The sequence below is a fragment of the Miniopterus schreibersii genome (assembly GCF_964146895.1).
Source record: "Miniopterus schreibersii genome assembly, chromosome: 4".
NCBI lineage: Eukaryota > Metazoa > Chordata > Mammalia > Chiroptera > Miniopteridae > Miniopterus > Miniopterus schreibersii.
The window spans coordinates 55,308,023-55,325,288 of NC_138105.1; the positions used below are offsets into that span (position 1 = coordinate 55,308,023).

Sequence of the window (17,266 nt, forward strand, 5' to 3'; positions counted from 1 at the left end):
GACAAATAAAGCAAAGTACAATAACTGTTCAGCTAATTGTACAAATATGGGTAACTACTTCACTTTATATAAATTTTATAATCACTGTAATCCACCTCAAAATCAGATTTTTACACATTTTAAAAGTAGAAAGGTTAACTTCATTTTCAAAAAGGTTTAATGCATTATGTATTATGTGACAATGAATGTCAAGAAAGTGTTCCAGACAGTCTCCTATATTGCATTTGAACAAAAACAAGACTTTCCCAAGAGGAATGAAGTAAGACCCTTCACTTAAAATATTAAAGTGAGACAAAGCACTTGGGAAAAACTCTGGGCTGAGCAGCAGCCTATGGAAATATAATTTATAATCCTAAATTTTGAGAATTAGAGAATGTGAAATGACTTTCAATGTTGTTTTTCAACTTTGGAATGAAGATAGAATTTTTTTAAGAAAACAGACTGGTGCCAACATTAGTACTATGTGTCAGATTTCTTTGGTGAACTGTTCATTGGCTTCATCTAACTAGAAGGTAGTAAAGGACAGAGAAATACCAACAGGCTGATTGTATTTCTTATATTTTCCACTCAACTAAGGAAGTAGCAATAACTTATTCAAAGTGCATTGATATATGGTTCTATAACTCATAGCTTTAACATGGATGTTTTCTTACTCAGAATACAGCAGTAACCTTCAAGAAGACATTTATTCAGAGACCTCAGGACACTTCAGAGATACTCTCATGAACCTAGTCCAGGTAGGATACTGAAAAAGTCACAATTTTGCACTATTAAAAAATATATATATTTCATTTTCAAAAAACAGAACAGAAAACTCCATTTTACTCCAGTTTAACAGTGAATTCTATATAATAACATTTACTGAATTCAAACTCAGTTCAAGTCGCTGTAACAGAAACATGAGTTGGGTGTAGAAAGAAACAAATGTGAAGAGTACACGATCTCTGCTATTTTGCTGTCTTCCTCATTTGCTATGTCAAATCAAAGACTGAAGGTGTGGTTGCCTTTAATGTGTGTTTAACATGATTAAAAACTTCATTCTGTACTTGACACTATTTTGTATGATTTAATTAAAGAATGGATAATAGATTAGCCAGATTAGAGCAAAATAACAATTCCATCCATTGCCAGGAGGCATGGATTTTAATTATTTGTGTGGGTATGTCTGTCTGTCTGTGTGCCTGAGTTATTGTCAGTTTTGAATCAGGGATAAAGTACGAAAGAAACCATTGTTGAAGAAGCCAAGCATATACTGCCCCAAGTGGAGGGGAATGGTAATTCACCCTGATTGGATTCCTTCAAATTGTTCAATTGAAAAAGTGGCATAGTACTAAGCAAGTTAAATTTAAAATTTCAGTTAAAAAAAAAATTAAGAATTTGTTTTATTGTGTTTGGTTTTGATTTGATTTGCTTTGTATTTGCATGGTTTGGCTGCATAGTTCATAAACTGCCCATATGACCAATCTCAACTAATCAAGTACTATTCTGAAGATTTTAAATCTAGGATTGTAACATCAGTTTTTATGGCCCAGCTTGAGTTCTGTGTAAGTTGTAGAAATAAGCTTATTTTAATTTGTAAGAGAAGTTGAAGTCATTATAGGGGAAAAAATAATAATTATTAATATTTAAAAATAATCTCACTAGTCATGTCAATTGAATACTTTCTAACTTTGAAATAGTGTAAGATTAATTTTAATGAAAACATTCTCTCAATTTAGAATAGTCATTATTTTTTAATTTTCAAGTAATGATGCTACATAATATAAATTAAAACAATTTCCAATAAGAAATTCATGTTGGTGTACATATTGTTGCTAATAGAAGAGTAAAACTAATAATCCCATTGTAAATTTATGAGATGCATTCTGATATCAAACACATTTTTTTTGGTCTTAATATCCAAATAAATATGTATTATTGAAGAAAAACATAAATAAATAGGAAAAATATGTATTTCTTTAGGACTACTTTGTATTCCAATAGGACTGTATCAGTGTCCACCTTGTCCTTCTGCCAAATTCTGCTTCCTCTCTCTCCTTTCCACTGGTGTTGATTCCAAGCACATTCCATAATAAACCAGAGCATGCTGATCACCAGCTCAGAGTCTCCTTCCCAGCGAACTTAACTGGCTATATCTCTTCCTTTGAGAGATGAGGAAACTGAAGCCCAGAGAGATGAAATGGCCTTCCCAACATTACACATTCCCTGCTTGAGAGGGCTCATATAAAAACAGACTTCAGTACACTCTACATCCATTGTTCACTTTAATTAGCTTCCAAGTCCATTTGATTCCACTCCAGTTCTACTTCTGTTTGGTAAAATGCCAAACACACACATAACTTCTTGGAATCTCTGCACCTCCTTAAAGGCTGAGCTATAAACCACTTAAAAGTAACTGACACCTAAGAACCAGCATCACAGTTACTTTTATAAAGCAAACATTCCTATATTTCAGGGGAAAAAATGCACTTCTGAAAATTAGACATGAGAGAAAATAAATCAGACAGGGGAAAATAACAATAATGTTTTCCCTTGATGTAATAAGGCAATCAATCGTATTCATAATTGCAGTTCCTTTTTCCTGAAATTAAACAATAATGTTTTATTATTGATAGAGTATATATGTATGTGTATTTGTATATATAATGGCATTATCTCTATAGACACACATATTTTAAAATAACACACAACAATTTATTTCATCACTGGGTTTCACCTAATTTGTATTGAGACTTTACAGGATAAAGTATAACTTCTTAACTTCAATTTCTAGAGTTTGAACCTTAATTGTGTATGTGTGTTTAAACTTAAATAGCTTTTCAGTGTAATAAAATTTTCCCATCAACATAGAATATCAAAAACAAGAGTAAATAGATACCTAGATTTTATCAGAAACCAAGAAAATTAATGAGGTTTACTTAAAGATTATATATTCATAAAGTTTCAAAACGCATTTTCCTTAAAATTTAAAACACACCTTACATGTATAAAAGTGCATACTTAAGAGACATTACTTATAGAAAATAGAAGTAAAAAAGCTTATAAAAAGATGTATCTTTGTATAACCTCTCTTAATATTTGTCTTTTTTGGAAATCAAAAGTCCCATGATAATTCATACTTCTTAGTAAAAACATAATTTATCTTAAATTTTTAAATATTTTGAAGATATTCTACTGACTCCTGACTTCTACATTAATGGCGGCTCTTCCATTTGGAACTCCTGATTTAGGATTTGGATGAGTACATTGAAAAGATTGGAAAAGATATAAAATGAATTAGGAAATTGAAAAAGCCCACACTTTCTGTGGGGTATGCCATTCCACAGAGAATCTATCTAAATATTTTACAAAAATAAAATGGGGTCCTTCTTAAAGGGGTGTGAAATTTAGAGCTGATAAATTCCAACCAGACAACTGAGGGGTGCTGCAGTGTAACCAAACCTCTTCTACCCTCTGGCTGGGATTATTATTCTCTGTGTCTCTGTCTATCTATCTATCATCTATCATCTCTGGAAACAAGGTATGTATTTAGATATCTATTCCTCTTGGCTCTGTTATAATTCAGTTGTATGTCCTTGGATTTATCATTTAACCTTTTTGTGATTCAGGTTAGAGAGATTCACTCTGTAAATTAAGGGATGTCAACCCAACCTTCTCTCAATGCCCTCCTAATACAAATATTCTAAACTTCTTCCATTATTATCATTACATTCTCTGCCTCCCTCTGCATGTGACTCTCAGAATCAAAGGAAAGACTGTCCATGGCTTTCATCTTTCTCACACCGTGAACATTAAGACACACCTCTTTTTGTGAATTAACAGAGATTGAGGGAATTAGAGCACTGGAGCCTTAAGGTGTTCATGAAATGGAAAGCACTGAAAATTACTGTCATATTTTCTGGGAAAGAAGATCTTTCATTTAATCTATAGAGTATTTTCCTACAAGGCTATTTCTAATAAGTTAACAATTCAACCAGAACATGTTCTTCTTAAAAACTAATGCCAATCATTAAACTGGCTCACAACACTTCCTGTGTGCTTTTATCAAACTAGAGTTACAGGAGATCTAATTATCTGTCAAATAATGAAAAATGAGTCACTTAGAGATTAACTCATCAATATGTGCAAATCACACTGGGGATGATAAATATTTTCATAAAGAGAAAGAATGGAAACTACCCAGCTGGATGGAAAGAATGGAAACTACCCAACTATCTCCTGGTCTTGGCTGTCAGGATTCCCCTCATGACTGCTCCTCAGGCTTGTACAGGGAGGCCTGGGATATTATTGCCAAAGGCTTCCCGTGATCACCTGTGTCAATTTACCTGCTTCAAATGTCTTCAGCTATATTCTAAGTCCCTTTATTTCTTCCTTTCACGTTTTTATTTTGCCCCTAATCCAACTTCTGTGCTCATTGATGCCATTCACATCTCAGGCTTTTTTTTATATGACAAAATCAGCTTGACTCTGCCTTGGTGGGAAAAGCTAAATCACAGACTTAACTAATTCACATCCTCCTAACCCATCAGTCTTCTTAAAGTGCTCCTGGCCATTAACTGCACAAAGAAGTAAACAGAGAGGTACCATTCCAGCTAAATGTCCGAAAATCTTATCTTTCAAAAAAATTCAGATACACAGGACTGCAGAAAAATCTTAAATATTTCTCACGAACACTCCAAGGGTACATGTTTACTTAGCTATATAGTTTAATTGGAAATCACTAAGACAATGTGAACGACTTAAAGTCACATGCTTGGTGAAGATTAACAAGGGAAGGATCGTAAGTACAGACAAGAACAAGAGATGGAAAAGTAAAAGGGACTAACCAGTGCAGTAGAAAGAAAGGAAAAGAGAGTGAGGATCCTGGAAGCCCAGTGATGAATATATAGCAAGGAGGAGAGAGTGACCAATTACTTCAACTTCTATTGATAGGTCAAATAAGCTGAAGCCTAAGAATTACTATGATAAGTTTTTGTTATTAAGTAACTGCTATATATTGCTATATATCCACAGAAGATATAGTGTATTAATTGCTTTTAGCAGTTTCTTGCTTTGTGTAAATTAAAACCATAAGAGAGTAAGCAGAGGAGATTGTCTGAAAATAATGAGTTCTTTAGCCTAAAAGTATAGTAACCAAATCCCAGGGACAGAAATAGCACTGAAATAGAATAACCATCCCTTTCTAACAATCAGACTTTGGTTAATTCACTTAATATCTATAAGCCCATTTATTTTTTTATCTCCAAGGGTCAAAACTACACAATCTTTAAGGTCCCTATATCTCAACACTGCCGTAATTTGAAAATAAAATAACACCCATATCTTACCTTTCAATAAAAGTATGTTCACTCTAAATGTCTTCTATTTCTTGCTCATATATGTATAAAACACAGTTATGTGCATAAATACACAGATTTCAAAAATAAGAATTGCATGTATACATTCTTAGTCACCAGGTATTTTAAGCAAATGAAATGAAGCAGGAAAAAAATGTGTCCGATAGGCTCAATCAGTCTTTCCTTAGCTATACTCCTCTAGATAATACACAACTTCTCAGTCATGATTAAAAATATTAAATTTCCAGGGCTACAAATTTACTCACAAGAAAATTTCTCTATGAATACATGGATCTTTTTCATATGCCTCCAACTTTTGGTTAGCACGGGGGGGGGAACCCTTAATATTTCATCTAATACGGCAAATTTAATCCATACGATATGTGGAACAGTCCATGTGAGCATACACGGTCAATCTCATTTATATGTTTATTGAGTTAGACACTCAACTGTGAGATTTCTGGCCCTCCTTTCTCCTTCTAAGAAGGCACATGGTGAAGAGGTGTGTGTGGTTTATGAGGGTGTCTTAGCAGCAGAAGAGTGCTAATGTCCTCACATCAAGAGGATGTTTCCCGCATCCTTGCTCATCTCAGCTATGGAAAGGCAGTTCTGGGCAACTCTGGACATGTAGCATATGAGTAGAAGTTCAGGATATGAGTGTTTCTCAGTGTTCTCTGTCAAACCATACAGCTGGTGAATTTACGAGATTAAAAAAAATTTTTTTTTTTTGGTCTCCATTTGGTCAGAGCTAAGTAACCTTTCGTGATGGTTTAGCCTCACCTTTGCTTTCGCTGGAGCTGAAGAATCCTCCTAAGGTCTAGCTGTGTCTCACACATTTCCAGCCCCATGGTCTACCATGTAGCCCTTGGCTCCTGGAACCGCCTGTCCCTGCCGTGGTCGTAGACAATTCCATCTGTCACACTCCCTAACCAGGCTCTCAGCTAGCATGCCAGTTCCTCCATCGGGAGCAGATAAGAAATTTGTGGAGTGATAACATACCCGTTCATGCTATTTAGGCGTTAAAGGTAAATTCAAGAGAGTTATACTCAGCACCTCCCTCTGCCCAATTATGCTGTGTCACTGCTTGGAACCCTTTCCTGAGTTTGGAAAGATGATAGGAGCAGAAACCACTTTATCCTCAGTGTTTTCTCAGCACAGATTATGTCTTTTTTTGAAAGAGAAAAAAAAAAAAAAAGCCTTTCCTCCAGATCTCAACCCAAAGGAAAGGTTAAACAAACTGATCACTCATCTCTTCCACCTTTCCTTCCTTCTTGTGCTCGGGATGCTCAGGGACCCGGGGGCCTGCTGTGGCTCCCTCCTTCCCTCCTCTCCTGAAACGGCCATTCCTTAGGTCAACGTGGCCATGCCTGTTCTTTATCTGACGAAGGGCTGGGAGTGAAACAAATTCCAAAATGTTATCACGCCACAAAATCTAGGTTTCATGATTATTTTGTTGCATAATGTCTTATTTCATAAGGCAGAGACGGAATAGTAGCTCATTCTTTCTCAGTGTCTTTGCCCTCTGACCATGTTAAATCCCATCTTTGCCACCCACGGCCAGGCAGTGGATGCTCTTTTTGATGGGGAAGAAGACACCGCACAGAAAGTTGGAAAAGTGAAAAACATTTCTGCATCTTTGAAATATTACCACTGCTGCAAAGGAAAAAAAAATAACAAAAAGAACACACATTTTAAGAAAAGATATTTAATAAAGTATTCAAGAAATACAAGGCTAGCTCTAAATAATGATAGAAGTTTCTTAGGAATTACCAATGAGTTTGCGGTTCAAAGGCTGTGTCCCAATAATTCGGTCTGAGTTGTCAATTGAGAGCAGTTACGAAGGAAAGCCTGTGTTTATCCTACAGGGAAGCCGAGAGGAAGGATACACAGACCCTGCCATGGCTGCTCAGGACGCGATGGTAAGCAGAACCCGCTCTCAAACTGCCTGTAAAGAGCCACCGTTCAAGGGGCCTGGGGAGGGTGCGGTGCTACTTGCTGCGTGTGTGATGTTTCAGGTCCTGTGGGAAGCCTGTCAGCAGAAGACGGGGGAACACAAAACCATGCTACAAATGATCCTGTGCAACAAGAGTTACCAACAGCTGTGGCTGGGTAATCATTAACCGGGATTCTTTCTAGATACTTAACTGATTATATAATAGAAAGCAAGTCGTTAACTGGGGGAAAAAACTGGGGGGGGGGATGTAATATACAAATGGAAAAAAGCCATTTATCTCAAAGGTACTGCTTTTGCATTATGATTATTCAGACACGCCTCATCGAATGACCTTACTAAGTAATGAAGTTTCCCTTTCATTTTATTTTTTCCAAAAACTGAATGTAACGTTTAAATAATGAACCTTTGAAAACCATCTTTGTTTTTGATGGAGAACTTACTCAAATATATTAGCTGTTTAGTGTTAGGCATGGTATATGTTCTCTTGAAAAGAATATAGTGAGCATAGCTTACTCCGTCTATAGTGAGTCAAAATCCTTATTTTTGACGCCATGAGTTACGTGAAGCTGCCGTATTGGTCCAAGAGTTGCACTCATATTAGTTTGCACTTTGATTTTCCCCAGACTGCTGTACCTTTGTGTTTCTCTTATTTTTTTAATTTTTTTATGTTCTTTTTAACATATAAAACACACAGAAATCTATACAACTTTTTAAAAAATGATCTACTTCAACCCAACTTCCACCCCTATACTTTACCTTCATGATGTACAGCAACCTAATCAATATTTGTATTTTAAATGTATCATATTTACAAATTTATAATATTTCTATTGAATTATATCAATTTGTTAAAGTGTTCCAGGAATTTCAAAATATTTCTGGGCAAGACATAGTAGATGCCATTAATGACTGCTACGATGGATACTTTCAAGAGCTGCTAGTTGCAATAGGTAAGTAATAATTTATTTGGTTACGGCAGACCTTTTATTCCACAACAAATGCTAATTGGCTCTGATTACGTTAAAGATGCATGAGTAAGCTCTTGATTGAGTCACTTTCTCCTGAATTTAATTATTTAGAAGGGATGTTAACTTTATAGAGGAAAAGTACATTAGCTACTGATACAATGCATGAAGCTGGCAACCTGATTACTTTAATGAATGAACACCCTTCCCTAATAGCAGGTTCAGCTTTCATACTAGGAAACATTGGATTCTCAAATGCTGTGTCTCAGGTAATTGAGATCTCATACCCTTAAATTCATTTTATGTATACTGACTTCCATTCCCTTGTTAAAGAGCAGATTACTGCTAGCAATATAGGTTCTTTTTCTCCATGAGAAAAAGTGTTTTGTTACCATGTCTAATAAATTTGCCTTTAGGGGTAAGTCTTAACTATAGAAAAAGATTTACCAAGGTTTCACTTTAGCAGTGATTTAAGGTATACCTTCCACTTCTTCCTAAGTAAGAAAAAGTATCCCTTCATAAAGGGAAAACAGTGGTAACTATCCATAGAAACTACTATTAACTACCCACGCTTTACTCTGTGCTGTGCTGTAACTTGACAGCACATGTTGCAAGGACTACAGATGAGGGGTCATTGTGATAATGTTGCCTATAGTAGACACAGATCAAGTACTCAGATATCTGTTGAATAAATGAATATTGTGATTTTTCCATCCATAGAGTGGCACAGATGTACATGGGCACGGGAGCTGAGAGATAACGGAATTTTAAGGAGTTTTAAGCTAGGGTTCCATAAAAAAGGTTTGGTGGGGTCAATGAAATCCTTATAATAGTATACAAAATATGAATATTTGTCTGTTTATTTTTCTGAGAATAAGGTGCATATATTTCAGTAAATTTTCAACATAATTTAATAATTATGTACATTAAAACTCCTCATTTTACAAACAAGGCTTAAGGGGATTAAGGGACTACTCCAAAGTCTATCAACTAATTAGCAACAAAGTTATAACTAGAACCCAGGTCATCTGAGTCTCAAGATAGCTCTCTTTCCACTAGACCACGGCCACAAACAAAGCAGAGAGGGTGAGACAGGACATAGTGGACATTAGAAACAACAGAAAATAATTTAACTGCTACGTTCATTCATTGTTGAGTACTTACTATTTTGGTCATTGATTTAGGCACCGCAGGTGGGACAGCTAAACACCAACAACAAAAGTCTCTGTCCTGAAGGCACTTGCAATCTAGCAGCAACTCAAGAGTGCTTATGGGGTTCACAGTTATAAGAAAAGTAAAAGATGAAGGCCTGGTCTCACAGTCTAAATCAATCATTTGAACTATGGAGAAAACACTGTTATGATGATTTTATTTCCCTTAGAAGTTTTAGCCTCGTATACATTATCATTCATTTATTAATTTTTTTACTTATTCAAATAAACAATATTGAATGTCTATAATCGTCAACTGACTTTCATCAAGGACAACTGTTGACGAGACTCTAGGCTGTTCTAATGCCATCATGATTTTGATTAGATGACTTCTAACACTGGGATAGACCAGTTATTGTTCATATATTTTCTCCATAAGAGACCTCAGGTCTACTCACAAATCTATAGTCTAAAAATCGTGTTTGGGAAAATGAACCATTTGCATGGAACTATGTCACACTGAATTCTACAATAATAAAAATCTATAATGGTGATGACTTGGGCCTCTTTGAAGCTCTGTTTATTTGATTTTCAGATAAATAGGATACATTTTATGAAGGAAATAAGTGAATTTCAATAGAGAGATAAATGAAAATCTGAATGAATCATTATGTTGTTTCTTTTTATTTTTTATTGATTATGGTTTTACTACTAATCTAAATGTTGAAATTGTAATGCAGTGTATAGTGAGAGATTCTACATAGAACTCACAAAGACCTTTCCAAGAGTGTAACAGAAAAAGAGTATGCTCATTGTTTCTCAAATTTTGAAGAAAATATATATTGTCACTCTCAAAATCTGTTTTTTATCTCTTTTTTGTAGTTCTCTGTGTTCGAGACAAACCAGCCTATTTTGCTTATAGATTATATAGTGCAATCCACGTAAGTATGACCCATATATTTTTAAAATGTCTCCAGAAATCGTGTCTACTTCCTCAAAGTACTAGTTTTACTCCATTATCTATTGATTTTCAGGTTTTCATTTTTAAACGTGTATGCAAATGCACTCATTTAAAAGAAAGTATACTCAAGTGAAAATATATTATACACCAAAATAAGAGCCATCGAATAGAAATAGTGCTCTGCTTTCTGTATCAAATTGAGGAACCTAAGAAATATGATTCTTTAGGGCCTATCTCCTCCATATGCTTTAGCATTTCTTAGCAACCAAACCAACTGGTAAATCCAAATGCTTTTTTTTTCTTAATCCGAACCTGAGGATATGTTTATTGATTTTAGAGAGAGAAGGAGGACAAAGAGAGAGAGAAGAAGGACAATGTGAGAGAGAAATATCGATTGGTTGCCTCCCGTATATACCTCAACCAGGGATCAAACCCCCAACCTAGGTATGTGCCCTGACCAGGAATTGAACCCTCAACCGTTTTGCTGCATGGGATTGTGCTCCAACTGAGCCACCCGGCCAGGGCCCATATGTTTTTGTATCTTTCCAAAGGCCCCAACTCATCCTTAATGCGAATAAAAATGTATGGCATCAAGCAGAAAATGTCAAAATGTTAAAAACTCTCCATAAGAAATTGCTACATTCCTGAAGTTTGAAAACACAAAATAATATCAGTGGCTATTTTTAAACATAAAATCTTATTTTAAAAATAATACTTAGCCCTGGCCAATTTTGCTCAGTGGTTAGAGCATTGGCCCGCAGACTGAAGGGTCCCAGGTTCAATTCTGACCAAGGGCGCATACCATGGTTGTAGGCTCGATCCCCAGCCAGGTGGGGACGTGCAGGAGGCAACCAATCGATGTCTCTCTCTCTCTCTCTCTCTCTCTCCCCCTTCCACTCTCTCTGAAAGCAAAGGAAAAAATATCCTCAGGTGAGGATTCAAATTTAAAAATAAAATAAAAATAATACTTAAAAAGAGATAGCTAGACAACAGTAAACTCTAAAGCTATTTTTGTAATTCAGTGAGAATGTTTTTCATAGCTTAGTGTGCCAGTCAATCTCATATCCTTTGGGGCATTCATTTTTAAAGAAACAAACACTTAAATGCTTGAGACAATTCACACCTTATCCATTATGTGTGTGAAATATATTTAGACAAAGAAAAGGTCTGATACAAATCCTTATACATACGTCAAAGGCTTGAAACATCAATGAAAATTATTAAAAATAATTCACTAGTACAGTAATTTTAATCATCAGAGTGTTTTATTCTCAAATAAATTTTAATAGACAAACTTCTTAAAAGTAACCACCGTGCTGGGATAATATACTAATTGTCAAGAATATTTCTGTTATATGTCTTGTATAAAGGTGTTTGTTTTTTTTAAAATTTATGTGCAAGAATGTATGTATCCTCAGAACACAGGAGGAAGGTCAAGTACTCACTGCCCTCCATTTCTCTTTTATTCTATTTCCAAGCACAAAATGTTGATTTGATATTAAAAAATTATATAATAGTATATTGAGTAATGCTATTGGATGATTCCAACAGTTTTCTTCTCCAACAACAGAATAAAGCTTCACTTGTGAGTGACCACAGGAACATAATCACAATTACTCCGATTCTACTTAGAACCAAATGAGGGCTACTTATTCTAATAATAAATAAAACCTGTACTACTGCTCTGTGTGTTGCAACACAAAAAATAAGTTATGTGTACCCCAAAATGGTTTGAAAGTAAAGAGGGGGTTCTCTATTCATAAAATAATCAAAATTTTGATACATGAGGCCCTTAAATGTAAAATATTGGTAAAAAGCTGTTTTCACTACCCCTAACTAAATAAAAATATCTGTTTTTCTCCAGTGAATGATATATGAGTTAAATGTGGAAATTTGGTTAGATAATTCAGTCACCTCAAATTAGGTAAAGCTTGTTAGCGGGTCTACACCTAAAACATTCAGACATCAAATATTAGTTTATGCTTACTGGCCACTAGATGTCAGCATTACTCCATTTGAAAAGACAATTTAAACTTTATTTGTAAAAAACCGTATCCTTTCTGAAGTACACAAATATTGATTTTTTGTATTTTTTGGCATTTGAGCTTAAATCAGCAAATATTTCAGGTACCTGGAATTTTTATTTTTACAATTTTCAATCCTAAACAGACTATAAAATAAAAACGTTAACTGCTACGTCAGAGATATCAACATTCATCTAACAAGAGTTTGGAATCTCCTCCCACCTTGCCCCAAACTCTCCACTCCTCCTGCCGGCCAAGATGAATTTTCACCTAGAAAGAGAACATGCTAAGATTTGCATTTTATAATGCAATGTGTGAAGGTTGACAAGGCTGAAAATTGCAGAATCAGGGGGAAATGATTAGGCCACTGACAATAAGAGAGTCAGAAGGAAAACAGGCAGAACCCTTCCTCGAGCGTGTGTGCACAGCGAGGAGAGGAAGGCAGAGGCAACTCAGGGTGTGACTCAGGACCTCTGGGGACGCGATGCCAGGGGCTGACGGGTAAGGCAGGAGAGCAAGCTGCTCCAGAAGAGGGGACGGGTCTGTTCCAGACAGATCAACTGGAAGGTACTGTTTTCTCATTTTTTCTTTTCTGTATCTTTTAGGACTTTGGTTTCCATAATAAAACTGTGATCAGGATTCTAATTGCCAGAAGTGAAATAGACCTGATGACCATAAGGAAACGGTACAAAGAGAGATACGGAAAATCCCTATTTCATGATATCAAAGTAAGTCTCCCGTACGTGATTTATTTGGACCCATAGTTTGTCCTTTTAGAAACTGAAGTAAGAGCTTTAATTTCAATAACTTCAGTTTAGAATCTCAAATGTTAAACAACCTGACCGGGATAATCGACTTCAGTATATCAGCCAGCCTTCGGCGCATCCCCAGTGCTGAGGAAATCCCTTCACAGGGGTTATAGGTCTTACTCCCCCTTCGTGTGTTTTAAGCAAAAATCATTGATGTAGTCACGTAAAACATCCATTTCCTAATTGCATAGCTGTGTTTTATGAGCTCAATTCTGAAGTATGATCAGCACTGAGAAAACACACTTTGCAACACGACCACATTAATTGTGAAGAGGCCTCCAAGATTAGTACAGATGTCCTCTCATATTATCATACAAGGCAAGGCAGCCAGTCAAATCCCATAAAGGGTAATCTGGAGGAATTTAACACTGATATGTAAAATTCTGCACCTTCCTATCCCGTTAGCCCTTGAAGGGCAAAAAGCAATGATTCAGAAGTAAACAAGCCAGATTTATCATCCTGATACTTCTCAACTTTACCCTGGATTTTGATAAAACCTAGCAAAGAATTATCAGAATATATAGAACCATCTACGTAATTTTTGGTACCCAATGGAAAATGAAAAGTCTTGATCCCTTTTACAAAAAATTATAGAGTTTCAAGATGGCACCAGTGGAGCACTAAACCAAGCACAGGGCCCTGAGAATATATTTTAAATTCTATTTCCCACTTATCTACCTTGTTCACATTGGTTTACACTGAAATGCTCAATTGCATGGATGGCTTTTTCATTGAAAGAGTGATCCAGAGGCAACTCGACAACCCAAAGACCAAGAGACCACAGGAAACAGACTTTACAGGCCCCTGGGGAGCCAAAGTGGTTTTTAAGAGGAAGTGCTGCTGCATCAGTTAAGGGAAATCTTATTCTTATGTCTTTGATAAAATTCTCCTTGCATCCCTTCAACCTACATCCCTTACAACCTTCACAACCCTAAACTTTTAGTGATGATAAACATTTCTCGTTGAGAAATGTGTGTCATAACTCATTTTCTAAATGAATAAACTAATTCTAATACATTTACTGCAAGTAATCACAACCACCTCAAACTCTACTAATATTTACATACTAATGCCACTTAACTATGTGGGTTTGCAGCAGTCAATTGTAATTATGTGACATTATATAAGAGAACATTAATGTGATGGTTGATTATTAACAAAGATAGGTTTCAGAATTCCATTTATTTACTACTCTCATTGTTTTGAAAAACTTAGAAACTATAGGTCATAAAAAGAAGATAAAAGTTACCTTAATTGTCCACCCCAGATAACCATGATAAAATTTGTTTTAGATGCTTTTTGTCTTTTTAAAACTGTATATAAATATTAATGTTTTACTACTTAGAAGAGTATTTTTATTGTATAAGTTGTAAGGTACATGGACTACTCCACAGTATTATATGTTGCTTTTTAATTTTCAACTATTATACATAATATTATGGTGTATATTTTTTAGCATAAATCTTTGTGCTCATCAATAATTGATAATTATTTCCTTAAGATACATTTCTTGAAGTAGAATTACTTCATTAATGAATGTAAGCATTTAGAAGTCTTTTTAATGCATATTGTCAGTTTGCCCTCCAGACACTGTAATGATTTATAGCAATATTATTAGGATACCTCTTATTAACGTTGAGAAGAAGATTTAATTCTACTTCAAGTTATTCTTCTTATAAATACACATTAGGGTTCAATCAACTTTATATAAACCCCATTCAACAACTTCCACTGGGAATAATTCTCAGGATATATTAAATATTTAGCCAAAAAAGTAAATAATTTTGGAAAATCTAATAGCCCATGGGTCTTTCATAATGTAGTTCAGAGGAGTCAGGGTTCTTCTTAGAAATATTGACGTTTTATTTCAAATACATTATTTCTTTCAGAATTTTGCTTCAGGGCACTATGAAAAAGCTCTGCTTGCCATCTGTGCTGGGGATGCTGAAGACTACTAAGTCAAGGGAAGGCTTTGGAGGATGCATACTCCTCTTGATAGACATGTCTAATAGAGATTTTGTCATGAATCTGCATTGTTAGTAGCATTAAAACAAAAGTATAAAATCATATTTCTTTTTCTATTTTTAAAATTATTCTAAGCCAAAGAAAACTCTATTGATAAATTTATGTGAGACTGGATTTTTACTTATTACCTAAACCAATAATTTATTGTAATAACTATGCATGGTGCCAGGTGGGTACTGGAGATATCAAGGACAACACTTTGTAAAATATATGATTGTCAAACCACTATGCTATATACCTAAAACTAATACAAAATAATATTGAATATAAGCTATAACTAATTTTTTTAAAAAATTTCAACTTACTGCTGTGGTGTATGATGTGATAGTGTTCTAAATTGGGTTTGGCTTCTATCTTTAAAAATATCATATTTCAAACTGAAAGTAGTAATTGTTTGAGATATTTGGCATAGCTAGTATACAAGATAAATTTTTAGAAGGAGAAAATTATTGTTAGAACTCATGGTGAGGATTTAGATATCTAAATAGAAACTTTTCTCACTGGACATCTTTCAATAAGCTGTTCAATAAATTGTGAACTCTATACTCTAGCTAGGTAATGCATTTTGTTTCTTTGGCACAGAATGAAAGTCAAATAAAAAACAAATCCAGACTTAAACAATGAGAGACTTTATTTGAAAAAAATATGTATTGCAGTAAGTGGAGAGGCCTATTGCTGTAGGAAGGGGGGGCTAATGAAATAAGAAAACATGCTGCCTATGAGATTTTCAGGGGTCTCTAAGGTCAGCCAGAAAAAAAATTTAATTTCTAGGGATAAGAACACAGGCTTAATTAAGAAATAATCAGGTATGAAGGGATGGCATGAATGTGTGGTGTGATTGGACAGTGGACCTGGCAATGTCTTTGGCTGACCTTCCCAATCATAGTTGATATGAAATTGGACAGTGGTTCAGGGACCGTTGATCTGAGAATGCCTCCAGGCAGTTTTCAGGAGGGTCCTAAGGGTAGATTAAGATTTAGGACCTGTGGGGAGGGGAGAAACCTGACTGAAGTTGGTCAAGTCAAATAAGCATGAATTTTGTCAGCAGAAGAAAACAGTTAAATTAATCATTTATGAGACAAAACATGGGAATTGGGAGGGTATGTTGAGGATTGTCATAGGTAAACAAGGGGGTCGTCTATAAGTCTAAGTCATAGAAGATAGGGTGGTTCTTTGCAGTAAACCATTTCCTGAAACACAACAGGGCAAGGAAATTTCTTGACCATCTCTATTTTCTAGGAACACAGTACTTGGGTCAAGTTTAACATTCAGCCTATTGCTTTTTTTCCTAAGATTGAACTGAATGCTTTAATTAGTTGTTTAAATGCTAACACAACATTGTCATCTTCGTCATCACATAATTCACTCAGTGAAATCCTGTAAAAGATTAAATGTTTAAATTATTATCATTGTTATTTTTACTTAATGATGTTCAGCTGGTTATATGATCTTTAAATGCAAAAGTGTTTACTATACCTGATGGACTGAACAGTAAGTGCAAAATCTCTGATTAAAGTAAAAGCATCTCCCATATTTAACCTAGAAAAAAAGACAAAGTAACATTTAAAGGAATAAATTTGTTTTGAGTATGTTATCAATCTACAGTAAAGGAAGTAATAATGGCCACCTAATTCCTGACTTTTCCACACAAAAAAATTAAAACAGATATGAAAAGACTGCAAAGAAGTGTTTGTGTCCTTTGCATCCAGTATTTTATTATCCCCATTTTAGTTCTCAATTGACTAAACTAGTAAAGAGGCTAATTATTTTTTACATATATATTTTTTAATTGATTTCAGAGAAAGACAGAGAGAAGAGAGAGATAGAAACATCAATGGTGAGAGACAGTCATTGATTGGCTGCCTCCTGCAGGCCCTCTACTGGGGATCAAGCCCTCAACCAGGAATCGAACTGAGATCTCCAGGGTCATAGGTCGATGCTCAACTACTGAGCCACACCAGTCGGGCAAAAGAGGCTAATTATTTATAAAAAATTAAGACCTGCAGTCCTTTTATATAGTAGCACATTATTATTACAAATT

General features: G+C 35.1%; 2 protein-coding genes across 2 annotated transcripts in view; one reads left to right on the forward strand and one right to left on the reverse strand.

Annotated features, from left to right (window-relative positions):
* ANXA10 (annexin A10) overlaps window positions 1–15,158 on the forward strand; it is a gene marked incomplete at both ends in the record, with an annotated part of 39,191 nt that extends 24,033 nt beyond the window's left edge. The window contains 7 exons of the mRNA XM_081135426.1: window positions 658–737; window positions 7,202–7,255; window positions 7,352–7,445; window positions 8,145–8,240; window positions 10,289–10,347; window positions 12,997–13,119; window positions 15,090–15,158. Of these exons, the coding sequence (XP_080991552.1) occupies window positions 658–737; window positions 7,202–7,255; window positions 7,352–7,445; window positions 8,145–8,240; window positions 10,289–10,347; window positions 12,997–13,119; window positions 15,090–15,158 (575 nt within the window). The remainder of the gene's footprint in view (window positions 1–657; window positions 738–7,201; window positions 7,256–7,351; window positions 7,446–8,144; window positions 8,241–10,288; window positions 10,348–12,996; window positions 13,120–15,089) is intronic.
* A 682-nt stretch (window positions 15,159–15,840) lies between these two features.
* The window catches only part of LOC308556080 (putative ATP-dependent RNA helicase DDX60), a gene marked incomplete at its 5' end in the record, with an annotated part of 73,302 nt that continues 71,876 nt past the window's right edge, over window positions 15,841–17,266 (reverse strand). Inside the window, 2 exons of the mRNA XM_081135131.1 lie at window positions 15,841–16,602; window positions 16,702–16,764. Coding sequence (XP_080991257.1) covers window positions 16,494–16,602; window positions 16,702–16,764 — 172 coding nt within the window. The 3' untranslated portion in view covers window positions 15,841–16,493. The remainder of the gene's footprint in view (window positions 16,603–16,701; window positions 16,765–17,266) is intronic.